At 45.9% G+C, this 20,290-nt stretch overlaps 1 protein-coding gene across 1 annotated transcript in view; it reads right to left on the bottom strand.

Moving 5' to 3' along the window:
- The window catches only part of gli3 (GLI family zinc finger 3), a 98,516-nt gene that overhangs the window by 51,127 nt on the left and 27,099 nt on the right, over window positions 1–20,290 (bottom strand). The window contains exon 3 of the mRNA XM_080050155.1: window positions 10,098–10,328. Within this exon, the coding sequence (XP_079906281.1) occupies window positions 10,098–10,328 (231 nt within the window). The remainder of the gene's footprint in view (window positions 1–10,097; window positions 10,329–20,290) is intronic.

The following is a 20,290-nucleotide window of genomic DNA, read 5'->3' as shown; positions in this document are numbered from 1 at the left end:
AGCTATGCGCTAATAGGCCTTCTGTTCGGGAATACATTCCATTGCTACTCGCTGTCAGAAGTAATTTGTTTGTCTAGACTGAACAAGTCGGTCAATGGCAATCTTTTATATTCATGGTGCTACAAGTCTTTGCATATTTGCACCCGGATTTAAAGTTCACGCAGGTTATCTCTGCACCAATACCTGCAAAGTTACTTAGAGGATAAAGGCTTTTCCAATGCTCATACATCATCCACGAAACACGCAACCATTCCCTGCCAAACTTTTTCGTAAAGGTCCACATATTTTCAGATGAGTATCACCTGGAAAGTAAAGTATGTTCTGTATCTATTCGAAGGACATTTATATGAAATAATGCACAGTAAGAAAACCCTATTTTAGCAAAAAGTGGTATGATGAGGATCAAGACGTGGGCTGTGCTCCAAATACTGTAGCTTGCATGTTGCTTCGTCGACTTCCCCCCCTTCATAAGTCACACAAAATATCTTAATGGAACCACCAGCATCTGCAAGACATTTACCAAGTCGAGTCAATCTTAACAAATTGCACCGCGGCACGAGGAGGAGGACCCTTGCCTTTTGCTACAGAGTGGAGCGAAGCACGCACACCACTCTTCTAAGGGGCCCCCAGCACCATCCAACCCCAGCAACTGTGCCCTGTTTTTTTCTCTCTCTCCCCAGCCTCCCTTCCTTCCTGCCTGTATCCCAGTGTGGATCAGGGGAGTGAAGGTTATTTCACCAAGGCCTCTGCCGAAACGAACAATTTATCTCCTACATTTGCTGAATTTCTCCAGATTGGGATAAGCTGGGGGAGCAGAACAAAGCACTATACTTTGCACCCCACTTCCCCCGGCACCATCCCCACCCTACCTACCCCAACCTGAGGCCTCCTCCCCCCCCCACCCAGCTGCATGGGGAGAGATTTACACAGCAGTTTAGTATAGCTGAAATGCCGCACTACACCTTTTTTCTCTTCTCTCTCTCTCTCTTAATCTTTCACATATGTCTATCTTCTTCCCTCCAAAACGACGATACCTCTCACAGAGAAGAGAATTGATTTAAACCTCAGGTTAACTCACCAGGACTTTGTTACATTATATTCGCCTCAACTCCACCCATCTGTGATTTATTCAACTCAAACACAAGGCTGGTTTTTAGGGTTTGATCTTTTTTTGAGATCATAATTTAGGAATCGGAGGTCACAAGAGAAATGAAAAAGATGTGTGGGCAATCTGTTTTTAAAGACTCCTTTAAATGGCTGGATCATAGAAATATAATAAATTATTTGAATTTACCGCAACATCCATATGTGAGCCAAGGTCATGTCAGTGACAGTGTTCGTGATTGCCACAGCTGTACCCGGCTCATCTGTGACACACTGACCCCCAAGCAGGTGATGCTTAAACTATATGTGGCTTTGTGATAGAGACTGTGAGGCTAATACACCTGCACTATAATAACACACAGGCGACTTCTCCATTCTGAATCATGCTGGGAGGCCACTGACCAAAGCAAGGTCATTATACTGTAATATTATTTACAGAAATACATTTCCAGTGATTTTAGATGCTATGAATCAACTTGCAGAGACTTTAATCTTGGTCATTAGTGGTCATCCATCACAGTTGGCATTTTGGTCAGATTTATTTTCATGTCAACATTATGTATTATGGCATTGTAATGTGGCCAAAAAGGAGAAATCAAACATTCTCCTTTGTGTTCCCTTCAAGAGCTTAGTGACCCAAGATGTCAAAGGGAACTGCCAAGCAACGCATTAAGTAACTATGTTGCAGCAAAGCCTAGAACTTAATAAGTGAAGAGTATTTTGGAGAACCAACTCTGGAATAATCAATCTTGCAAAATTGTTTTCATATCCAACAAAATGTTCAGGATAAAGTATATAAAGCAAGGTGTTAGGCCAGCCTCTGCAAGCTGATTTTCACATTCAAATGATGTGAAACCAGTGGCTGCTTGGAAGATGGTGAATCAATCTAAAAACACGCCTCGGAAAATGGTCATGCATACATGATTTCAAGTTTTTAAAACCTTCACATTTAAATCCACCAGTGCAGTCCTTTGATATATATTTCAATATATTTCACAATCAAATGCTATTTCCCCTCGCACTGTAAGTCTACTCCTCCATTTTCCACCCGACCCATACAGACATTAGACAAAGTCTGTGCAGGCCCCTCCAGAGGTACGTGGCCATTATTTGGGCTAATGGAGGAAACTGTGTGTCACCGAGCAAAGAGACAAAGCCCAGTGTCACAGCAATCAGACAAATGGTTGCCGGGCTGTGCAGGGCCAGACAGCGAGCGCTAGACACTTCTGGACCAATTAGGGTGTTATGAGTGCAACAACATCTGGAACTCTCTGGATTCTCTCTCTCTCTCTCTCTCTCCACTTTTTCCACTCTCATTGCTCTTTGCATTGCCGTCACCTTAGCCTCTCTTTCACCCTCTCTTCTTCCTAATTCTTTCAGTTAATCCCACTCTCTCTCTTTTTATTTTTTATTTGCCTCTCTCATTATTCAAAGCGCATCCTCCTGATCTCTCCCCTTTCGCCTCCTCGCAGCATCCCAAAAACAAGGACAAAGTTGTAATCCATTTACTGCAGCCCCCCTTGTCAACAAATTCCACCCCAAATAATCCTAAAAGACTTACAACCGGGCCTAGGTACTATCAAGGGAAAAGGAGGGGAACTGAAGAAAAACTGCCTAATGCACAGGGGAAGAAGGCAAGTGAGAGAGCCATGGAGAAAGAGCAAAGAGAGAGAGAGGCAAACATACAAGGGGGAGCGGAGGCAACAGACGGAAGGAGAACTTCACTTCACTGTCACGGCGATTTTGAGTCTTTGTCACGCAGGTGGCGCCCAGGGGGTTCCCCTCACGGCCCGGGCAGAGAGACAAAACTGGGGCACCATGTAAACCTTAAAGAGGATTAACCCTGCCGGAGCGCTTTAATGAGACCTGAAAGTGCCGGGCACCAGGAGAGAGAGAGAGAGAGAGCGCCTGCAACTGATTGAGCCGCCGCTCAACTCGGCTTCCCAACGGGTCCAACCGGCCCTAGCAGCACTGTTGCAGCAGCAGCCCCCGTAGCCCTAACAGCTGCCCGCTCACACTGAGCCACATCAAAGCAAGCCGAGTCTGGGAGAACCCCAAGACGGCAGAGGAGGAAGGGGGTGTGTGTGTGTGTGTGTGTGTGTGTGTGTGTGTGTGTGTGTGTGTGTGTGTGTGTGTGTGTGTGTGTGTGTGTGTGTGTGTGTGTGTGTGTGTGTGTGTGTGTGTGTGTGTCTTGTGTGTGTGTCTGAAGAAGAGGAGGGAGAGGAGAAGAGAGCACGGTGCCTTGGATGGAGGAATCCCTTATCTCCTCCTGAGAGGATGCTGCTCTGTGGTGCGAGATTGTCTGGAGCTGCCACCTGTCCCAGGCATCTTTAAAGGCAACACTAAAGCCTGTGATGGGCCTGACCTCCTTGAGCTCCCATTCTTTTATGTCTCTCTTCATTTTCTGCTTTGTTACACCCCCCTCCTTCTTCTTCTTCTCCTTCACCACTTTCTCTGGCTCTTCTCTCTCTTTTTTTTCCCTACAACACAGTCTCACTTACACCCTCTCAGAGTCAGCCCCCTTCCTCTATACACCGATATCTTACACTTCACTTAACTGTCGGAAACATTTTAATTACACTGTGTTCATCAGCCTCCTCTTTCGTGTAGAACAATATATACTTGCGACCCCTCCAGAGACAGACCAGAGCCAGATATGGGGCTGTTTGGCTGAAGGGATGGATGAGGGGCGCTTATCTTTGCCAGTGTGTGAGAGGAATGCAAATACTAGTAGAGTAGCGATGAGATTTTGGATACGCAGGAAAACTAAACGTGAAGAAAAGCCGTGAAATAACTCCAGTCCCGTTGCACACAGAGGTGATTATCCTACTGGAGACTAACAGGGGTAACTTAAGGAGGAGGAGAAAAACCCTCAACAAGAAGCCCCCGTGAGCATTGAGTATAGTCTTCTTGTTGTTGTTTTATAGTATAGCGCTTAATGTTATTGTTGCCAGTGGTTTTTTGCTGCCTGTAGTCGATTCTCCTTTTGGATGTACTACACGCATGCAGCAAATCTTCATTTTTAAGCCTTCCCCAAACGTAAGCAGAAGTGCTATTGTTGTTCCTATACTTTTCCTGTGTGGCTCTCGACTGATTAACCAGACTCATTTGAAAAGGAGTTTGAAAAAAAAAACACACTGACAGATGTTGCGACAATGATACCAAGAAATGCTGAGAGTGTGTCCGTCCTTGAACATCTCCAAGTTATCTGGAAATTCTTCTTAATTCTTCTTAGCCCCCTTCACATTTAATCTTGTCATTGTTAATAAGGAAGAACTAGCCTCTTCTTCCGAGATATTTCGAGTTCACACGCACACATAAGCTTTGTGGTATAAGAGCACCACATGACCCCGAGATGTTATGAATTCTCCAAGCCCCTTCAAACTCTGCTTAACCCCCCTCTTTAAATCACAGAGCGCTACAAAGGGGGGCACATGCATGTGAGAATACGGCCTATATCTTACGCCATGAGATGCCTCTAATAAGCTGTATAAAAGGGGATCATCTGATTATCCCTGGCGCGCTGGACCAAGAGGCCGCAGCAGCAGAGCACACACATACTAGGCCCATGTTGTTCTTTCTTGATGAAAGGAGGTGAATGGAAAGGGATCCCTCTCCATTGCCTGCAGTGTGCCCTAAGGCTTCTCTGTGCCGGAACACCAGTGGGGGGACTACACCGTACCACCACGCGAAGAAAAAAAAAAAGAGCCAATATTGAAACAATCACAAAGACAAACACTTACACTTGAAATAGGCACGTGTCTTCTCCTCACCCCAGGCCCTTCTCCTCTGAACTCCACCCCAGTTCATAAGGGGTGGGGGAGGATGTTCCAAGCAACACCCCAGACAGTGATTGTCACGTTTAATCCGACAAGAGGCCACAAAAGTTTGTTCTTTAGGCGAAAGTTCAGAAGAGCGCTCTGTTTATTCTTTTTTCAATCTAAAAACACTTTTAAAGGGATAATGCAGTATCAACAGTACAACGTTGACTACCGCTACGGCCACATCTCCCCCAAACTCGTTAAAGTGAATGTGCTTATCGGCATCTCCATAAGGTAACAGACTAACTATGGTCAAGTACCTCATACAACCCACTTCAAACAATACTGAGCTATCCCTTTAACATTGATCTTCCTTTCTTTGCTGCTCTTACTCTTTTCCCGACATATGGAAAGGGCCCTGTGCACTGCAGTACACGGGATCTGAAAGAATGAGCACTGTAATTAACCGTATAGAGTCCGGGGTAGCCATTGTTGTGCGGCTCACGTTCAGGTTTGGTGACAGCCAGCTCATTCAGTTCAGTGGTCAGCTGCATTTTGATATTGAGGCAGACAGACTGACGCCGGCCGGGGCAGGGGGGGGAGGGGGGGGGGGGCAGGCGTGCTACGGCCCAGTAGACCTGAGATCAGCTCGGCGCAGCAGTTTACAGTTTAACCCCTGTGACTGGACACCCACCAACCCCCCCACCACCACCACATCGTAAAAACCCCAGAACAGGGTTTTTTCTTTACGCCATGGCTCAGTGTTTCCCCGGGAACAGAGGGCCAACATGATCCAGGTAGCAGTCACCTTTGTGCAGGCTCATAGAGCATGGGTTACTCTGATACATGTGATGGAATCCTTCGGCCAAGAGATCCATATACCTCCACCGCCTCTAGCTTAGCAGAGCTTGGTGTCTGAGATCAGTCAAGGACAGCAAAGGCTTTGGTGTGGGGATTAGGCCCTGGCAGCCAGATCTGGGCTAGATTTCTTTAAGGGAGCTAACCCAAAGAATATTGGACTGATAGGCAGCCATCACAGCCTGGAGACATACTTAATGGGTCTGATTGTATTCCTATCAATAGCCTACTGTATGACAGCCACAGTACAGCCACAACACTTATATCATTTTAGAGCCAAAATACTTAAGCATTGTCTTTAAAGCTTTGCAAATTTACTTCACTCCAGTTGCCTCCCTTCCTTTCACTGAACATTATCGGTTGTTTTTGGTGCAGACACTAACATTTTGCAAAGAAAACCATTGAAAATGTTCTTTAAGTCCCTCCAAGGATGTGTTTAGTCTGGCAAAAGAAGGGCAAGTCTTTAAGAAAGAGGCACACTTTAAAGAAGAAGATCCCCTTGGAGGATGCCGAGATGCTTCGCCAGCAAGTGGGCTCACTGTTGCTGCTAAAGGACCGCTGACCGGCTAATCAGCCCACAATGTAAACAGATGTCGGCGCCGCGCATCCCATTCACACTTCTACACAATTAAGATCTTTAAAAAAAACAAGACTTCTCCCTCATTAATCCTCATCTCATCCTTTCTCCTTATCCCACGGCAAAGCCCTAGTGTTGTGGGTATAAGAAGGCTGTGTGGACTCTTATCCGGTGTTTGCCCAAGAAAAGCGGCTAAGACTTAAGGCACCGCCACGATTAAGCTAATGCTAACAATAGGGCCCGATGTTTCCTTTAGTGCCTCCTCCTTTTTTTGCCGTGAAGTGGGTGTTGAAAAACCCAGAGTAAACACAGTCTTAGACCACAGACGTTAAGAGGAGAGTGGGAGATCGCGAGTCGGGGTTGAATAGCAAGAGATTTACCCAGAGCGGCAGACCCCTGAAGATAAAGCGCCACTTGCTCCCCTTCCCGTTGTTCAAACTCCCACGCCTCCCAGAGCCTAGCCACCGCCACGTTAGCGTCAGCGACCCAGTGGCCAGGTGTGGGGAGGCTGCAGGTGCTGTCGCATTTAGGCACATTAAGCACTGACACACACCAGCGCGATGAGTAATCGGATTTAGCCGGCTTGTCTGCCGCGTGGCGTGGCACACTATGCAAGCACAGCACAAAGGCTTAGGGCCCCCTCTCCATCACAAACACACACACACACAGGCACACACCTGGGATGAATTTAGGAGGTGACAAAGCCCTCATAGAGAGGGACTACCGCTGGTGGAGTAAAGGGATGTGTGTGTGTGTGTGTGTGTGTGTGTGTGTGTGTGTGTGTGTGTGTGTGTGTGTGTGTGTGTGTGTGTGTGTGTGTGTGTGTGTGTGTGTGTGTTCACATGCGTATGAAACCAGAAACCAGAACAGGAGCCTGTGGCTTTTTACACCTTGTGGTGCGTGTAGTGGCGACAGACGCTACAGGCTCACGGTTCAAAGACATCGAGGAAGGGAGTGGGGGAGAGCGGAGGTTTCAGGGGAACCCTTTTGGTTGTGCTGACCCTCAGACCCTCCAGAGCTCCTGGGGGATTGAGCTCCGGCGCTGGGTTCAATCAGACAGAATGGGACTGCCGCCTTCAGGGACACCCCATGTCCTTAACACCTGGGGCCAGGACGGAGGTGTTTTACACGGCAATGTGCTCGTGTCAGATCATAAGTCTTCACTGGAGCAGAGGGCCAGGATCAGAGAATTGACAGAGGAACAACAAATTAAAAACACTTGAAGCCCCGTTCCAACTGGTTTTCAAGTGGAGATTGCTGCCTCTTTTTAAGGAATACTTCATCCATACGGAACCGGCGTTCTGTCATTATAAAATCGCTATTATAATATAATGAATGAGGTTTTTCTTCCCTCAGTATTTCCTCAGCCTTCCCTTGGCCCAGCTGTCCTGTTCATCCTAAAGCAACATTTTTACTAGTGTGATGTCACACTAGTCAACTGTAGGGTAAGACAGTGAGACCATAAACACACTTTCTGCCTTTTCTCAGGCTAGGATGAACCGATTTCAATATTTATACTACATAGGATCTCAGAGTTCAATACACCTTTATATTCCCACCGGTGCTGTGATTTGTCTTTATAGCACTGGTAATCATGTGGTAATACTACATTTACAAAAAATTAATTGTCTTCAAATAGCCTATTAACTTAGATACATAACTCACAATTATGTCAAAATGTATATTTTTTTCTTGATAAATGAAAAAAATTCACTTTTTTGCCAATAAGTTTTGTGTCGATTGATATATTGTTTCGGCACTATTACGTATACTGTATATTACAATAGGGAAGAAAAGCAGCATGGACAGAGAGTAGATCCATCATGCATCATGCCTACAGCTTCCCAGCATGCATCATCGTTCACACCACTCTACTCAGCCTCGTATATATGATTGCAGTCTTCCAGCCTCTTGAGCCCCAATGCAAAAGAAAAGGAAAAGCCTCTTGAAGCTCTATGGCCTTTTTGACTCTTTTACCCTGCTCAGCCTGCTGCTTTTGAACTCAACATTTCAGACTGTGACTTTTCCACATGACCCCGAGCCACAGAAGAGAGACCCCCCCCCCTCCCCACACACACACACACACACTCCCACCCCCACCCCTAAGGCTTCAGTGGTCTGGAACCTCCAGAGCTCCTTCACACATATAAGCCACGCGAGTACATGAAACCAGAAGTGGCAGTGTTGCTGAGCTAGGTCGGGATGTAATGGCCGGTAATGTTCTGCCCTCCAGGGTCCTGTCCAGAGCACCATTGCCTGGTTTTAAGTAACCTTTCCCGTTAAAAAAAAATAAGGCACCTTGATGACTCTTATAGGCACCCAAGCATAAAGTAACAAGGGCTAATGAAGTGTGCTGAATGAATGGAGTTACAGTATAAGGTTGGGGTCCGCTGAACTTTTTCATTACTGCCACCGGATTAAAATCCCTCCGCCGCCCCACTTTGTCTAGCCCCAATTCAGGGCCAATTTAACCAAACTAAACAAGCTATCACATCAAATCCTTGTCTGCAGGGCTAAGTCCTGGCTATACAGTGGCCACTGAATTAACCTCCTAATCAGCCTCTTACTCCCCAATCATCTATCTACTGTTCTCTCTTTCCACACTCACACACACACACACACACACACACACACACACACACACACACACACACACACACACACACACACACACACACACACACACACACACACACACACACACACACACACACACACACACACACACACACACACACACACACACACACACACACACACAGCTTTGCTTTCATCTAACTACTACTCCCAATCTCACCTGTTTTTTCAAATTATCTTCAGAATCTCGCTCAAGCCACAGCTCTCCCTTCACCTAAATCTCACAGGCTATATCTCCATAAGTCTCTCTCTCTCACACACACTCTCACACACACACACAGCATCCACAGAGTCCCACAGAGAGAGAGAGAGGCAGAGTAGGGGGTGGTGAGGTTTGACTCTGCACTGCTTTGGGGCTTTGAAGTGTGTGTTGATGAGAGAAAGCGGAGCACTGTGTTCAGACAGGCCCCTAATGAGGGAATTAAGAAGCTACGCTGGCCGTTCCCCATACTAAATTCCCAGGCACAAAACAAGACAAATGTGTGTGCATGTGTTAGCAGCATTGTGTGTGTGTGTGTGTGTGTGTGTGTGTGTGTGTGTGTGTGTGTGTGTGTGTGTGTGTGTGTGTGTGTGTGTGTGTGTGTGTGTGTGTGTGTGTGTGTGTGTGTGTGTGTGTGTGTGTGTGTGTGTGTGTGTGTGTGCGTGAGCATGAGCAAGTGAGAGGCTAATCTGGCAGACTTAATCAAGCATCTGGCAGGCATGCCTCTCACCTACAGTACAGAGACAAACTTGGCCCCAGTGTTTGGGGTGTCCATGTCCTTGAGCTGTGTAGTTTATTTACTTTACAAAATCTACAATACTTCCACTTTAACACCGCAGGCAGCAAAAAGACAGCAGTTTTTTCTTTTTTTAAACATGCAGAAAATGAAAAAGTCTTTACCCAAAATGTGTTGGACATACAAAAAAAATTAAAAATGATCTTTTCCAACATCTAGATCTTTTGTGGGGTGTTGCTTGGAACATCCTTTTAAAAAGATACGCGTATAATTAGTTACATATTGCAGAATTTGTATATGCATACGCCTACAATATAAATACAAAAAAAATATTGCTTTAAGTAATCAACTGGCAAAGTTTCACGATGATAGTACAAAATGTAACCCCATTCACTTGCAGTGTCTCGCCTTATAAAAAAAATAAAAAATAAAAAACATACGCACCATAGTGTGAGTCTAGGTAGCCGTTGCGGGGGTCCATGGCGAACAGAGTGCCTCGGTATGGCAGGGCATGGTCGGACAGGTGGGGCAGGGAACTATGCAGCTCCTTCTTGAGCAGGGAGGGCCGGTCTTCTGTGGAGGTTGAGGGCTCCTCTCTTATGGTCCTTTCGGGGGCCTGGGAGCTGATGGCATTGCGCCTCTCGCGGTGGTAAGGCGTGCCTGAACTCTCGTCCTCTGCAAGAAGAGATAGATAGAAAAAAGAAAAGGATGTTATTACGAGTAGATAAGTAGTAGAAGATAAGGATAAAAGTTTGGAGCAGATGTGAGAATCTCTCTCTGAAAAAATCTTAATTTTGCACAGTTGAAAAAGGATTTCTTAAAGGGCTGTTCTCAAATTCAGCTCTGTGTGTTACTTTTTCTAAAGAAATGGATTCCCATGGAGGAGGCAGCCTTCAGCCTGCACTCCAAGCTGCCCATTAACTACCCTCATAGGTTTGTATCAACCCCACCCTCCTTCTCCCACTCTCTATCTCTCTCTATATGTGTCTCAAACTAAATCTTTCTGGGGGCAATATTAAGAGGAGAAGGTTCTCTGGAGAAAGCTGTCTGGCATGCTGGGTAAAGAGGATGAATGTGTTGAGTTCAAGGGCTGAGCTCCACCAGAAAGACATGACCCTTGACCCTTTGACTGACCTCTGAACTGCCATGTATATGGGTCAGCTACCCCCCTGACCTGGTATTAGCCTTTACTATAGAGTATAGTATCAGAAGCCTTATTATATGCCTTACAATCAAACTCTTTCATTCAAACCGATCCATACAGTCTGGTCTAGTCACCATTCAGGCCCGAGTACTTTATCACCTCACCTGTCATGTTCAGGTCTGGTAAATATGCAATTATGATTTCACCATTGAGGGTCATCAATACAGCCCAATGCTCATCCTTGAGAAATTGGCAAAAAAGCCACTGTGCTGGCGCCGGAGGCTGTGTACAATACAGTATTAGCAAGCAGTGCGAGGCTCCCCTACCATACGCACTGCAACCCCAACAGCATCCAACTGCCAATTAAGAACAGAGGAGAGGGCCAGATTAAAGAGCACTACCTTTAAGCGCTGAAGAGGCCCGCCACAATGCTGCACCACTTCACAGGAAGCAAAAGAAGCGATCAGAAAGGGGGAGGTTAAGAGAGAGAAAGAGAAAAGGGAAAATGAGATTGAGAGAGCAGGGTAGCAACCCACGGGTCCCCGCTTCTATTCCCCTCACTCTCCCACATCCATTACCGGCGCCCGGGCCAGCCGCGGCGCATCAGCTCAGCACTGGCACCAGATTCAAGGATTCTTAACGCGGAACTGACAGCCAGAGAGGCAAGCCACTCTCATCCGCAGGAAATGACAGTGTCAGTTATGATATAAGTATTTAATCCTATACTGCACAGCCAGTGATCTTATTAAGGGAATAATGGCACTTATACGGTTAAAGCTGGATTAATAGGTCTGCTCTTGCAAAGCGCAATATTAACATAAAGGGATTTCGGAATTGGGTTCATCTCCTGACATGGATATTGGAAGAAGTGGAGACTGTAAACTATGCTGGGAGCAAGAACTGCTAAGTGTGGAGCATGTAGCTGTGCAGCGTAGCACAGGCTTCCACTCTGTGCTCTCAGCTCTTTCAAATCCCCCAAAAATCCAGCATTACATCTGGAAAGTAAAAACAGTCTCCATATTTATGAGCTCTTTTCCCTGACTTTCATACACATATTTGATGTTTAATAAATAGATTTCATCACTAGGGCCTTAGATAGTGTAGCAATCAGTTGGCTAGTGGGCACTTCAACTGGCCTAAAACGTTTAAGTTTTAAGGTTCAAAAAAATGTCCTGCCACGCTTAATAAAAACTAGTAAGAAGACTCAACTGACTACTTTAGGAAATATACCAGGAACTGCAATTCTTTGACTATTTTAATTGCTTTGTTCACTCTCATCCCCCATCTTCCATGGTTTCCTTTCCTTTTTTTCTCTCCTTCTCCAGTGACCCCCACCGCTATTCAGATATATCCGTCTCCTCCAAGGGAGGTCAAGCGACTAATAGTTCAATCACAGCGGTGTCAAAGTCCCACCATCCCCACCATCCCCCTCTCTGGTCACCATGGAAAGCCCACGGGGGGTTCATCATTCTACCATATACAACCTTAAGGGGCTTCATTACCTCAGTTTATAGCACCTTAAATGGTTAAACAAACACCCAGCAGCTCAAGGGTCAATTGACTCCTTGAACTATGGTGGCTGGTGGAAGAGAACCAGAAGCCTCGAGAGAGATATCGCTCCCTGTACCTGCTGGGGGAAACCTTTTGTATTCTTATAACATGTCAGGTATCCGTCAAAAAAAGAAGGGCTAATGAAGACAGTGCAGACGCAGGTAAACACACACAACTTTGGAAAGTTCAACCATGCAACACTTTTCTAACTCTGACCGTCCACCCCAACATACCCTTTACCCCCTTGTATTCCCCGCCCTCATTTTTCATTCCTCTTTTATTTCCCTCCCTTTTCCCATGGTTGCCACATCCAGTCCTCTACCAGTTTGCAGGTCTATTCAGCCCAATACAAAAGCAGCAGGCCAGTCCTCTGTGGACCAAGGAGGAAAAAGCATGCCTCTCAAAAAAAAACTGAAAAAAAGAACTCTCTCTCTCTCTCTCTCTCTTTCTCTCTCTCTCTCTCTCTCTCTCTCTCTCTCTCTCTATGGTGATTGAATTTCTTAACATCTTTTCAAAAAGCGCTTAAATGCCTGGAGGCGAGAGGAAGAAACAAGCTAATGGTGGATGGGGAGCACTGAACAAATTTCAGAGCCCTTTCCTGCTCGCGTTTGAGGTTGAAAGCGAGCTCCTGCCTTTCAAGTTTCAAAGTCCTCCTTCCTCCCGCAGTGTCACTGAAGGATTTGAAAAGAAGGTAATTGTGCTCACTGCCGTCCTGATCAGAGCACACGCCCCAGCTCTAGTATTTCAGGAGCTTTCTCCGCCACTATTATGGTACCTGGTGCTCCATCCCGGCATTCTTCTTCCTCCTTTACTAGTCTTTCTCCCCTCCCTCCCTCTCTCTCTCTCTCTCTCTGTAACCCCTCTACAAATGCACTCTCTCTTCTTGCTCTGCCTCACTTGCTTTCTATCCGTCTTTCACCCCCAGCAAGCCACTCATTAAATCCTAAAACTCCCTTCTCCCTTTTTTTCCCCTTGTCTGGGGTCTCCATTGTAAAAAACTGGTGCGAAATACCTTCAGAGAAAAAAAAACCCTACGCATGGCCTTTAATATGGCGGCATAAAAGTGAGTGTGGACGCAATGACAAAATGAAATCCTAAAAGAGATAATGAGATATGGAGTGGGGCCAATTCCTCTGAGTTGGATCTCTGGGACAAAGAGCTGGGGCTTAAGTTAAGGGTGCCCAGCCAATTCAAAGAAATGAAAAGTAAAACAAAACCCCTTGCTGGCTTGTTGTTTTTTGAAGGTATTTTTCAGAGCCAGGAGGTTAAGAACAAGGATTGCTGTTCCTCCACATGCCAATCTGTCCTTGACTCTCAAGAATCTGATTTGCCCTGCAGCCCTGAACTCCATCAGTCGGAGGCTCTAAAGCTGGGACATGTACGTTTTCAGGGCTGCACAAAGGGGCCATTGCACACTGCAACTCTCCCCCCCACCCCCCTCCCTCGTTTCCCGCCTTTTCCTAAAAGCCTAAACATCAGAGGAGGTGTTGTTGTACCTTTGAGCCAAAGCCAGGCATATGCTGTGTTCCACCTTCGAACTTCCAAAGCACTGCTGCTGCTTGTCAGTGGCACAAACAGGTTTTGGCTGGGGAGCCCGTGGATAGTGAACAAGGAGGAGAGAGAGGAGTGGAGGATGTACAGTGAAATCACAAAACACTTCTTCAAAGCTGCTCTCCTCCTGTGCAATAATCTCTTGCTCCTTTTTTTCTTTCTCTTGCAAATCAACTCCCGGGAAAGACTCAAGACTCCCCAATTAACAATGAGAGGGGGAAGAAAAATTCCAGCAGCTGGCTAGAGTTTAATAAGAGCACCTCTCCAAGCGGCTTAGGCTTATGTACCTGATTCACCGGCCCTGGCATTGGCGCTATAGACATAGGGAATCATTCACGATTAACGCAGGCTGAAAGACGAGGGAGAGAGGGGCCGCTCAAACTCCAACCAAACCCAACACAACAAGAGCACACAGGGGATTACTGCAATTGTGTGGGGTATTTTTCTGATCAACTTCTTGGCTGAAGGGCTCAGTGCCACAAGGAGGCCGGGTGCCTTCCCCACAAGAGAGTTCAGTTATGCATAATGTGAAGGTTACCAAGTCCTAATGGAGCTCCCTTTATCTGCCTCAAAAGGGCGACATTGGAGAAACTCCTTGACAAACAAATCTTCTAAATGTCAGAAGAACAGAATTGGGTCAACCTACAATATAGACAGCAACCCCTAGTTAAAATATGTGTCAGTGCTCTGGAGAACTGTAAACATTTTCACATATGAACTATCCATAGAATCTGACTAAGTATACAAGGATCTACCTGTTCACACCTGCAGCACACAGCAGGAGAATGGGGCTTTAGTTCACTCCCCTTAACCCTGCACTAATATTTGATTCCATCTCTGTGGAGAGAATCTATAGTTGAACATTCATTTAACCATCAGCGTATGACTGATGTTCAGACGAATTGCAGTGTGGGACATGGGCAGGTCAGGTTGTTCCCTCTCCTGTTTAGCAGTCTATTGTCAAGCTGCTGATTCCCCACACAGCGCCTGCAAATGCCCTCTTCAATATTCATCTAGCCAAATTTGACACATCTCAATTTGGCTCTCGGCAACCCCACGCCCCAACCCCCTGCCTGTTTTCTATGCCGCCAGGGGTCTGCGGGGACGCACCCAGAGCTCAGCAACTTGCCGTCCCAGCCTCCAGGCCTCCTGGGCTGGGGAGGGGCAAATCAAAGCCTGCCTAGTGCCTTCATTCTTCCCTTCACTCACCTCAAATCAGCCTCACAGCAGGGTTGAGTCGTGCCAAGCCTCCGGCTGCCCCTAGCTACCCCCTTATTCACCCATTAGGGGTACAGGCCCACCGTAGAGTAGGCCGGAACCCCACTACCGTTTCATCAGGGCCACATTGTGAGGGAGCAATGGCCAACGCAATGAGGGAGCTGAAAGCCCTGACTCTTTTTGACCATGAATAGTTATGGCTTTTAAGGTTTTTTTCACTCAAAGGGCACCTTGGCCTGCATTCTTTGGAGGAATCAAACACCAAGAGATGCATTTGATCAAGGCTTCAAAGCAAGCAAAAAATGCCATTTAGTGGACTGATTGGCTTATAGACCGTGTTACCATTGCTTCAGATAGTCACAAGCCAGCTTTGATCAGCCAAAACCTGTTAGTTATTTATACTGTCCTCTGTAACAATATAAAATGATTGTGTACTAGGGCAGACCAGGGCGGAATTATGTCCATTTGGGATAGTGGGTCTTTTAGGGTGAATCTGGGCAGACTGCCCACCCGACCAGAGTGGGCCAGCTTTCCACTGGGCCTCAGCATTGGAATCCCACTTCTGACACCAGAGTGATCCGGACCAAGTCTGTGGCACTCAGATTAGGAACGGCTCGCCAAGAGAAATGGATATCCAGCCAAAGCAAAGAAACACAGAGCCAACAGTTTGGATAAAATAGAAAAAGATAATAAAGTAATTTCAAGCACATCAAGTATAATCAAAATGCCACTGTGGATGTTTCCCACCTTACAGTAAAGCATAAAGTTCTTGAAGTTAACTTTTAAATGTTCAAACTTTACATTCATGTATTGCATTCATGCATTGACTTCCTGAGAACTCTTGTGTAAATAAAGTATGATGATGTGTTTTTATGTTTGTGTTAAAATGCACTTTCACATATGCTTGTACATAAGTTCAAGTCTGTGAGTATGCAAGCCATTGAGGTGTAGAGGCCCCCATTAGATAGTTAACCAGCACTTACTAGGAGCTGGATAATTAGTTGACACTTCAAAAGGCACCTGCCCGCCATCCCAGAGAGGGAGCAGGAATTGCAGCACCCCGCCCCATTTAAAAGCATGTTAACTCCTATCAGAGGCTAGCAGGCTAATTTAACTCTTGACATTTGATATCTGAGGAATGAGAGGGATCAGCCATTTAGCTGGAACAGGATTACCCCCTCTGCACACCCCCCAACAGCCCTCCTCCTCCTCCTTTTCCAACCCCAAAACCCCCCTCTCCCAGTCAGGCCGGATTCATTAATTTTCCTGCTGCTAAGCACTTTATCAATGACTGGTGAACATCTGAGTCCAGAGTGAACTCTCTCTCTCTCTCTCTCTCTCTCTCTCTCTCTCTCTCTCTCACTTTCTCCTTGCGGTGATTAGGCCTGTGGATGTTTGAATCCGTCTGTATAATTCACTGTCCGCTCTGTTGCTGCTGATCTAATCCCGCACCTGCTGTCCACTCAGTAAACAGGTGAAACGCTTTCAAGAGCCATGTGTGAACAACACTAGATACACACTTAACGGGCTAAGAATAAATGTTAGCTTTTCAGTATAAAAAAGAAGAAGAAATTAATGTATCCAGAATTATTTCCTGGTCATTTTCTTTAAGGTCTCAGTCCATCGCCAAAACTATTAGGATTTATAAACTTCTATTTGGCTGTCTCTGATCAACAGCTGAACATCCAATTTTGTTTTTCTCATTTATATTTTCAGTTTCAACTTTTCGGACAAAATAGTGATATGATGCTGGTCCTTCAATCTAACTGTTGACCTAGTTGACAATAACTTCTGCAGTGCTGCCTTCTTCAAATAACATTACACGATCGCAGACTATAGTAACGTTACTGTTTTACCTATCCACATACAAAGACACACGCCATTTTCATTTACAAGCGTCTCAAAACGAAATGCGGATGTTCTTTAAGTGTGTTGGCACAAAGTTTTAGGTTGTATTTTTGTATTTGCTGTTAATCATGTTAATCATTGGAAACCTGTAGTCATTTCCACAGTGCCCCGGCAGCCAAACATATTCCAATATTGTCGGTAACCTTTGACAAAAATCACACATCGAGAGGTGCTGGGAGTTAATTCACGTCCATAACTCCATATTAGTCTCAGCCCTAATGCCTTCTGCTGAATGTCTACATTACAGGTTGAATCGGGGGCTACACATGAGTGTGACGGATCTGGGTTAAATGAACAGCATGCTCGGGCCTTTGATGCTGCAGCTGGTAATGCTTACAGTTCCTAAGCCGTCACATTTGGACATAAGGCCTTTTTACCAGCAAGCATGACAATCAGAATTCCAAACTACAAGCCAAACGCCATAAAAATAACACAACTCAACTGACTCCTTCACTCTTCTCCCACAAAGAGGGGCTGTTCTGCACACACGCTAAGTCACCTGGTGTTAAAATCGCTAATTGAATCAGCCATTTTACATTTACAGCTTGACACATTAATTATATTAAATAACATTAGTTCATTTTCCCCCCAACGAGAAGCTCAAAAGGTGCCAAATCACCTCACAAAGAACCCCTTTATAAAACTATCAATCGTCATTTGCCTTCCAACATCCTTTCATGGTTACGGTTGGGCCACGTTTCCCTTCAAAATCCCAGACCTAACCCTCACCCGCCCCACAGTGTGTGATATGAATGGGACTGCCCCTTTAATAAACAGGGTGTAATTCACCCCTTTGGCCCCTCAAAATACAGGTAGACCTAGAGCCTTTTATTATAGTGTCTGTAGCAGGCAGGGAAAGCTCTGTAGATTAGAGGATCTGCTATGTTGGACAAACAGACTTAATCACAGTGTGCTGGGAAGGGGCTGGAGGTTGGAGGTGAGCAGTGGAAAAGAAAAGGCACAGGACCTTCTATGTGATTAGATAAGTGGCTCTGTTAGTGCAATGAAAAGCTCAATACAGGGTGAAAGTCGCAGGTTTAGATGATATAATCTGGAACAATCAAGCTGTAGGTTACATCAGCCAGTACGTGTCAAGTTTCACTAGACCTCCACAGTAACAAGGTGTGTATTGTAGTGTGATGGAGAGGTGTTTTAAGGTGTCCAAGATAAATAAATAATTTGAGGTTAGTTAGTAAGGGGCTTAACAGAGGCATGAACGGTGGGCAACAAACGATTCTTAGCTTTAAAAAAAAGGTCAATGGTACAAGGAGCCTTGGGTCATGATGAAACTAAATCAATTATGTTTCCTGCAGCAATTACGGAGGAGCTGAAGCTACACTTTGTAAAGCCATGTCAACATTTTTAGGGACATTCTTCAAAATTGAAACGTTTAAAACCGATCAGAAAATCCGAAGTGTCCATGTTGTAAAAAGCTTTTAATGCCAATTTGCAATGTGGGAAAATGTATACGGGAGACACGAAAATCTAAATGGACATAGTAAGATAATGGTGGTCAAATAATGGCATCATGACATTAGAATGACAATGAAGCAGATAGTGTTGGTTTGATTTATTGACAGCATTTATCGGTTATTTAAAAAAAGGGCTAAACTCTACAAAAGCAGTTTTAATATTCCATACATAAGACATGTCCCTATTATCTGGCCAGATTTTTTTTTCTCATTATATCTCCTGCTTCAACACTTTGTCCATTTTTTCCCCTTCCTCCTGTTGCAGCCGTCTCTCTCTCTCTCTCTCTCTCTCTCTCTCTCTCTCTCTCTCTCTCTCTCTCTCTCTCTCTCTCTCTCTCTCTCTCTCTCTCTCTCTCTCTCTCTCTCTCTCTCTCTCTCTCTCTCTCTCTCTCTCTCTCTCTCTCTCTCTGGGTAATGAGCTCTCCTCATGTATGACCTCTCCTGTCACTCCCGCCAGTCGGATCCTCCTCTCTCCCGCTCTCGCCTCCCGCTCTAATCTCTGCATTACTTTGCCATTAATCCCACATTCCAGCTCAGGTGACACGCTGCCTTCATAATCCGATGTTCATTTTGGAGTGAATCAGTCGGAAGGAGGGAAGGAAGCAGAGAGGGCAGCGATTAAAATGGTCGTAGTTAAAGAGAAGATGCAAGTTTTAAGATTCACCTGTGGTGTGTAGCATCACCTTCTCTCATTCCTCTTCATTTACTCTTCTACATCCCACCTTCTGTATCTTGCACTTTCTTTTTTCTCCCCTCTTAATGTTATGCTACTCACTCATGGTCTCCTGATCTAATCCCTCACTCACTCTCCCAGGTCTTTCTCCCAGTTCCCATGTCTTTCCACCAAATCTCCAGTATACCTCCCCTCCATCCCTCCATCCATCCATCCATCCACTCCCCCCATCCCCCTGCCCTCTCTCCAGAGCCCAAGTGGGGCTGTTGGACTCACGAAAAGCCCCACGCTGAGCTGCTCCAGAGCCAAGCCAGAACAAAGGGCCCATTGAGCCGGGCGGAGACATACTGTGGGCCTGCCCCTGACAGCACCGAAGATGAAGTCATGAGGTCGCCAAACAGTTAATAATGGCGGCCCATCCTCCAGCTGCACCGAGTGTATGTGTGTGCATTTGTGTGTGTGTGTGTGTGTGTGTGTGTGTGTGTGTGTGTGTGTGTGTGTGTGTGTTCTTGTGTGCGTGTGTGTGTGTGTGTGTGTGTGTGTGTGTGTGTACAGTTTGGTGCTGTTGAGGAAAAGTGAGAGAAAAGTGAGAGATGATGTGTCTGCATGCATGCCTTGCACGCACGCGTTACTACAGAATCTACAGTGTGCCACGCATATGTCCATATCTCAGAGCATGTGCATGGGTAAAAAAGCTTTTAAGGGCGTAATGAGATACTCCATGACACTCAAATATGTGCTCAATCACTTTGTAAATACCACGGAGGAAAAACAAAACCTTCAGAGAATTGCACTTCTAGTTTTGGCTCCGGTCCAGCTGCGTTGGAGAACACCCACCCCACCCCACCACCACTAGCCCAGCCCCCCCTTTCTCTTTATTGGAGTCTGTCTGGCGCAAAGTCTGACATGAGACACATCTCCGCGGGACTGGAGCTGTCGCCGCGAGGCCCACACTCCGAACATCATTAAGACTCACAGCTTCAGGTGAGATCGGGCAGGCAGAGAGAGAGAGAGAGAGAGAGAGAGAGAGAGAGAGAGAGAGAGAGAGAGAGGGAGAGAGAAAGAGGTGCATGTGAATTTCTGTGTGCAAAAAGCATGCATGCATGCAGTTCAAGCATTA

This window comes from Ammodytes marinus (assembly GCF_949987685.1).
Source record: "Ammodytes marinus genome assembly, chromosome: 21".
Taxonomy (NCBI): Eukaryota; Metazoa; Chordata; class Actinopteri; order Uranoscopiformes; family Ammodytidae; genus Ammodytes; species Ammodytes marinus.
The sequence above is the reverse complement of the archived record's forward strand: the minus strand, read 5'-3'. Positions and strand labels throughout refer to the sequence as shown.